The sequence below is a fragment of the Pteropus vampyrus genome, unplaced genomic scaffold (genome assembly GCF_000151845.1).
Source record: "Pteropus vampyrus isolate Shadow unplaced genomic scaffold, Pvam_2.0 Scaffold321, whole genome shotgun sequence".
Lineage (NCBI taxonomy): Eukaryota > Metazoa > Chordata > Mammalia > Chiroptera > Pteropodidae > Pteropus > Pteropus vampyrus.
In genome coordinates, this window is record NW_011889102.1 from 1,767,283 (window position 1) to 1,774,430 (window position 7,148).

Sequence of the window (7,148 nt, forward strand, 5' to 3'; positions counted from 1 at the left end):
AAAACTTGACCCCAACTGATATGTGGCTATTTATAGTCTCTGTTTAGGCAATTAGAGGAAAATGCCACAGTTTTTATTTCAGGGATATGGTATGTGATTGTGGGGTACTGATTCAGACTTTGCTGAGGGAGGTTACATAAAATGTAGTACATAGGCCATATTACCTTTCTAACATAAGATACATTCTGAATCTGAAATATATTAGACCCTGAGGATTTTGGATAAGGGACTGTCCATCTGTAATAAATGGGGAATGAGGTGAGACAAGGGACAAAGAAACTATAATGTCAGTGGGGTAATGGAGCAGATTTGCCTTCCTTTTTGGCCCAGTGAGAGAATATCTCCAGTACCCACCACTGGCTTCCTTGTCTTCTCGGCCACTCCTGGCCTCTGTAATTTCTGTTCAATATTGCTGCGAGCAGTCTTCATTTTAAGTCATAACAGCTCTTCATTCCTTTTCAGTGCTGGGCTCTGGGATGGACCCTGACCTTCAAATGGATATTATCACCGAGCTTGACCTCGTGAATACTACCCTTGGCGTCACGCAGGTGTCTGGACTGCACAATGCCAGCAAAGCATTTTTATTTCGAGGTAAAGGCTCTCTTCCTTTGCATGGAGCAGGGCTTGGGGAGGAGGTCTGTCTGGAGAATGTTCATCTGGTGTGTATTTGTTGGAAGATCATCTCTGCTATTTCTCTTGTGTTATTATCATAAGGAATCTTCAGAAATGCCGAGGGTGTTTGGATATATGGTGTGTGTGTGTGTGTGTGTGGGGGGGGTGTTCTGACAATGTGAGGTGGGTACTAGAGGACATGGTGGTAAAATATTTGGTTTGGTAGTGAAATATTTCCCTGGAGATTTTGGTGGAGAGCTAAAGTGGAATGAATTTTCAAAAAGTCCTTGAAAGCCATCGGACAGCCATATTATTTTTACAGGATATATCTTTAACTGTTATCTGTGTCTTTACTTATACCTACACCTATTCTTATAGCTATATCTCTTACCTTATCGGGTCGACCATGAGCACGGAGGATGTTTTACAACTGTGTTCTCTTAGGGGTGCAGCTTAGTTGGTTCTGCGCACTAGGCTTGAGTATACTTCATTAAATCATTCAATGGCATTCATAAAGGCAGTATAATGTGCTTCTTAAATGCATGGGCTTGGAGCCCAGCTACCTGGGATCAGATTCCTACCCTGCCACTTATTGGCTTCAAGAGTTTGGGCAATTACTTGGCCAGACTCTGCCTGTGTCCTCATTTAAAATAATCATACCTACCTCATGGGGCTCTCGCAAGGATTAGAAAAGCTAATCCAGTGAAGTGTTTAACACAGTGCCTGGGACACAGGAAACCCTCAGTAAGTACTAGCTGTTATCATGGAACTTTTCCTCCAGACCAGGCAACATGTTAATAGTAGAGTGACCAGTAAGTGTACATGAGATAGATGCAGCCCCTGCTCTCAAATGTGGTATGGGAAACAGTCATTACACAAGGAATTATTGAATTATGATTTTTGTACTTACAATTAAGGGGATGTATAAACTGTCAAATAAGACTAGTATTGGGAGATCTGATTTTACTGGGATGGGGAGATGGTAGTCAGGGGAAGACTGCCCTGAACAAGTGCTACATCAGCAGAGATTTGAAAAATGAATGGAAAGCCTGGTGTAGGAAGGGGTGAGGCTCGTCATTCTGGGCAGAGATTGAAATAGTATGAAGGTCTTAAGGCAGAAACCAACAAAAAAGATGAGTAGCATGGCCGAGGGGTGGTGAGTGGCTGGAAAGGTAGGCAGAGGCTAGGTTACATTGGACCCTGTAGGCAGAGCTGATATCCATGGGTTTGTGTATACCGGTGATTTATGGCCAGTGTCCATTCCGAGAGGTGGAAGGTGATGTATTTGTTGTTATCTACTGTAAGAATTACTTCTGCTTGTTGGCCATGTTAGCGGTTTTGTATTTTACTCCCAGAGCAAAGAGGCTGTAGACGCCGAAGCTGAGGAGCGACCTGATCAGACATGGCAGTCAGGTAGCCTGGGTATTCCTCTATGGAAAGGCCTGGCAGGTTTCTTTTAGCTCAGCCTTTTATGAAGGTAACAAAAGAATTGTTTTAGAATGAACCAACATTATTGGATGAGATTTACATATTTACTATGTAGATAACTTAAGCCTTGTTAATGATATACATGAAAATCTACAGATAGTATATAATGATACATAATAAGACTATCGATATGTTAATTTCACTTAGTCTTACTAAAGAATGGTAAACTGGGTATGATTAAGAGAATACAGATTGGATTACTTTTTTCTTTGCATTGTGCAAGCAAGATCCGCTCAGTAACTGTTGAGAGGCCATACTATTCTTGGCCTGAGCAGTGCTGCTGATACTTTGTCAACAGAGTTGCTATGGAAGCCAGGCTTGTCTGTAGGCTTCATGAGGGAAGAAGTCGTGCCTATCAAGATACCCCTAGGTATCTAGGGCCAAGTCTTGTCCCTGCACATAGTAGATGATTAATAAACATTTTGGGTTGAAATAAAATTTCTTCTGTCCATGTGCTCTGTGTAAGGATTTTTGCCTACTTTATTCTCTATTTATTTACTCATTTATTTATTCCACAAGAATGGGCTTTCTGGGCTAGAACTCTGCTCTCTTTTTTGTGTGTTCTCTGCTTTGGCAACTGCCCCTGGGATATCTACCAGGTTCCAGCAGCAGGAAGGGATTCTCAGATTCTTTGGTGGGAAGAGTCACTTCATTATGGAAGTTTGAGAAGGGCTTTTCCTTATAAGGACCCTTGTGATTATATCGTGTCTACTTGGATAATCCAGGATAACCTCTTCAACTCAGATCTGTAATTTAATCATATTGGCAAAGTCCTTTTTTGCCGTGTAAGGAAACATATTCACAGGTTCTGGCAATGAGGACATGGACATCTTTGGGGAGCCATTATTCTGCTTACCGCAAAGTCTGACCACTGGCTCTCTGCCAAAGATTCATGTCTGTCCCTTCTGATTGTTTCCAAAAGTCTCAACCCATCATAGTGGCAAGGGGAACCAGGCTGCACCTCAACACTTTGCTTGGAAATCTCCTCAGCTAAATGTCCAAGTGTATCTTCTACAAGTTTTGCTTCTCATATAATTACAGGACACAATTTAGCTAAGCTTTATGCCACTCCGTAACAAGGATCCTGTATTTCCAATATGTTCCTTATTTCCTTTTTAGCCTTCACCAGCAGTATTTTTAACATCCATATTTCTAATAGCCTGCTCACAATCATTTAAGTGTTCTATAAGATAATATAGGTTTTTTTTTTTTTCTGTTTGTTTATCACGCTCTTTCCTCCTTTCTAAGTCCTCACTTATCATCCATATTTCTAACAGCGCGTTCAAGGCAGTCTTTTTCTGCCATGGTCCTCAAAATTTTTTCAGCCTCTGCTTATTACTCCACTAAGTCATTTCCACAATTTTACTTATTTGTTACAGCAGCACCTCACTTCCACGTACCAAAATCTTTATTAGTTTCCTCTTGTTGCTCTGACAAATTACCACATTGAGTGGCTTAAAACAAAACAAATTTATTATCTTACAGTTATGGAGGTCAGCAGTCCAAAATGGATTTTAGGGGGCTAAAATCAAGGTGTTGGCTGAGCTGTGTCCATTCTACAGGATAATCAGTTTATTGCCTTTTCCGGAAGCTGCTCCACTGCATGGTTCCTGGCTATGACTTTCCAACTTCTGCATCTGTTGTCATATCCTTTTCTCTCCTGCTTCTGTGGTCAGATTATCTTCTTTGATATCAACTCTTCTGCTTCCTTTTTTTCTCTTATAAAGACCCTTGTAATTATATTGGGCCCCCTCAGATAATCCAGGACAATCTATCTCAAGATCCACAACTTAAGTATATTTGAGAGTACTCTAAGGTAACATATTTATGACTTCTTGGGATTAAGATGTGGACATTTTTTTTGTGGAGGAGGCAATAATTATGTTTACCGGAGGGTGGATACCTACTGTTGGGCAGAAATATGAACAAATATAATGTTTCTAGTGTACTCCAAATAAATTCTGCTTTCTAGTGCAGCACTGTCCAACAGAAATATAATGTGAGCTGTATCTGTAATTTTAGTTTTCATAGTAACCATAAGTAAAAAGAAACCAGTGAAATTAATTTTGATTATACATTTTATTTAACCCAATATATTCAAAATATTATCATTTCAACATATGGTCACAAAAATTATTAATAGATATTTCACAATTCTTTAGAAAGTCCTGATTATCTAGTTTACATTTTTATAGTTACAATATAGCTTAATTTGGAAGCAACATTGTCATCAGAAATAATTGATCCGTATTTAGATTTTATAAAATTTAAGGTTGAAAAAATAGATTTGCCAAGTTATTGCATACATGCTTAAGTATCAGATTTTAAAAATTAAACAGCTTTATTGAGGTATAATTGACTTATAGTAAACTATGCCTACTCAAAGTATACGATTTGATAATTTCGACATATGAGTACAGCATGAAACCATTCATTACCATAATCAAGATAACACACTTATCACCCCAAATGCTTCCTCTTTTTCCCTCTTGTAATCTCTCCCCCGGCACTTCTCAGCTCTTATCCTCTACAACTACTCATCTGCTTTCTGTCACTATAGCGTAGTTTGCATTTTCTAGAATATTATATAAATAGAATCATACAACATGTACTTTTTTTTGGCCTGGATTTTTTAACTGATCATAGTTATTTTGAGATTTATACATGTTGTAGTATATAAAGTGTTTTTCTTGTAGGCAGCATATAGTTGGATCTTACCTATTCTTTTTTTAACCAGTAAGACAATCTCTATATTTTCATTAAGATATTTAGATCCTTTACACTTAATGTGATTATTGACATGGTTCTATTTAAATATATCTTTTTACTATTTGCTTTCTTCTACTGGTTTCATCTTTGTTCCATTTTTTTCTCCTTTGGCTTTTTTTTTGGATTAATAGAAGTTGGGTTCTTTTTTTTTTTTTTTTGATTTCATTTTATCTCCCTTGTTGGCTTATTAGCTATAACTTTTTGTTTTACTATTTTCGTGGTTGCTTTAGGGCTTCTAGTATACATCTTAAATTATCACTATCTACCTTCAAGTGCTAGTATACAACTTTGTGTATAAGAACATTTCAATAGTTTGCTTCTCCTGACCATAGTTCTATTGTTTTTATACATTTTATTGTTACATATGTTATAAATCCTGTCTTACATTGTTATTTTTATTTAATAAGTCAGTTATCTTTTAAACATATACGTAGTTACCATTTTCTCTGTTCTTTAGTCCCTTGTGTGGATTCATATTTTCATCTGCTGTCATTTCTTCCTGCCTGAAGGACTTCTGGTAATATTTCTTAGAGTACAAGTCTGCTGGTGATGAATTCTTTCAGATTTTGTATGTCTAAAAAAGTTTTTATTCTGTTTTCATTTTTCAAAAGATTTTTTTTGCTGGGCTTAGAATACTGGGTTTTTCTTTCAGTACTTTAAAGATTTTGATCCACTGTCTTCTCACTTGCATTATTTCTGAAGAGAAATTTGTTATTATCCTATCTTTGTTTCTCTATCAGTAATGCAACTTTTCCCCTCTGTTTTTAAGATTTTTTCTTGATTACTGACTGAGCAATTTGATTATGATGTACCTTGGTGTGGTTTTCTTCCTGTTTCTTATGTGTGGGATCTGTTGACCTTCATTAAATTTGGAAAAAAATTTAGCCATTACAGCTTCAAATATTTTTTCTGTTCCCATCTCTCATCTTTAAGAACTTCAGTTATGTGTATCTTAGGCTGCTTAAAGTTGTTCCATAGCTCAATGATACTGTTTATCTTAAAAACTATTATTTCTTTTCTCTGTGTATATAATTTTTTATAGTTTCTATTGCTGTGTCTTTAAGGTCATTGAACTTTATTGTCTGCTGTTGGTATCACTGTGATTTTTTTATTTCACATATTGTATTTTCATCTCTAAGTTCAGTTTTGACGCTTTAAAAAAATCTTCCATGTCTCCATCTAACTCTTTGAATAGATGTAATATAGTTATAGTAACAGTTTTAATGTCCTTGACAGCTAATTCCAATATTTGTATCAGTGCTGAGTTGATTCTGAGTGATTAATTTTCTTCCCACATTGCTTTTTTTCGCATACCTGATAATTTTTGATTGACTGCCAGACATTGTGACTTTTACCTTGTTTGATGCTGTATATTTTTGTATTCCTTATAAATATTCTTGAGTTTTGTACTAGGAGACAGCTAAATTACTGGGAAACAATTTGGATCCTGCTTTTAAGATTTGTTAGGTGGCCCGGAGAGGTGCTTGTGCTAACAGTTAGAGTAGAACTAATTATTTCCTATCCTTCTGTGTACTTCTGCTCTAAGCATAAGATTTTCTAGTTTAACTGGTGGGACCAAGTACTATTCTCAGTCCTGTATGTATGCTAGGCACTGTTACCTTTTGGGTGATGGTTCTTTGTTCTTGAGTAGTTTTCTTACATGCATGCATTGATCAGTGTCCACTGAGTACTGATCTTGACAGAGTGCCATATATTTTTTTTCTCTGTGCTGTTATCTCCTCTCATGAACATTGTCCTGTGAAATCTAGGTACCTTGGTATTCCAACTCTCAGCTTCCTCACCTAAATTTAGGGAGACTGCTGGGCTAGGCCTGAATTTTTCCTCCCTATACCACAGCCTGGAAACTCTCTCGGAACAGTAAGCTTGGGTAATTGTAGGATTCATCTCTTTTGTTCCTCGTCTCTCAGGGATCACTGCCCTTCCTGGACTCATCTCCAGTGTCTTGAAAACTGCTGTTTCACTGAATATTCATTTTAAATTTAAATTCAAATTAATTCAAATTAAGTAAAATTAAAAATTTATTTCCTTAGCCACACTAGTCATATTTAAAGTGCTCAGTTGACATATGTGTCTAGGGGTTAACATATTGGACAGTGCAGATCTAGGAAGGCCCAGAGATTTTACTCTTTCACCATAGCTCAGTTAATATGGATGGGCTACAAAATCCTGTCTTTCATTGTTAGTACATGATAGCAACTAGCAAGCTTAAGCTCTTTACCTCAAAGAACTTGCATTTACTCATTGATAAAATGGGGTAA

The 7,148-nt window shown here is 37.0% G+C and overlaps 1 protein-coding gene across 1 annotated transcript in view; it reads left to right on the plus strand.

Annotated features, from left to right (window-relative positions):
• The first annotated feature begins 440 nt into the window (after positions 1–440).
• The window catches only part of LOC105303931 (protein kinase C-binding protein NELL1), a 174,062-nt gene continuing 167,354 nt past the window's right edge, over positions 441–7,148 (plus strand). The window contains exon 1 of the mRNA XM_023521884.1: positions 441–591. Within this exon, the coding sequence (XP_023377652.1) occupies positions 477–591 (115 nt within the window). The 5' untranslated portion in view covers positions 441–476. The remainder of the gene's footprint in view (positions 592–7,148) is intronic.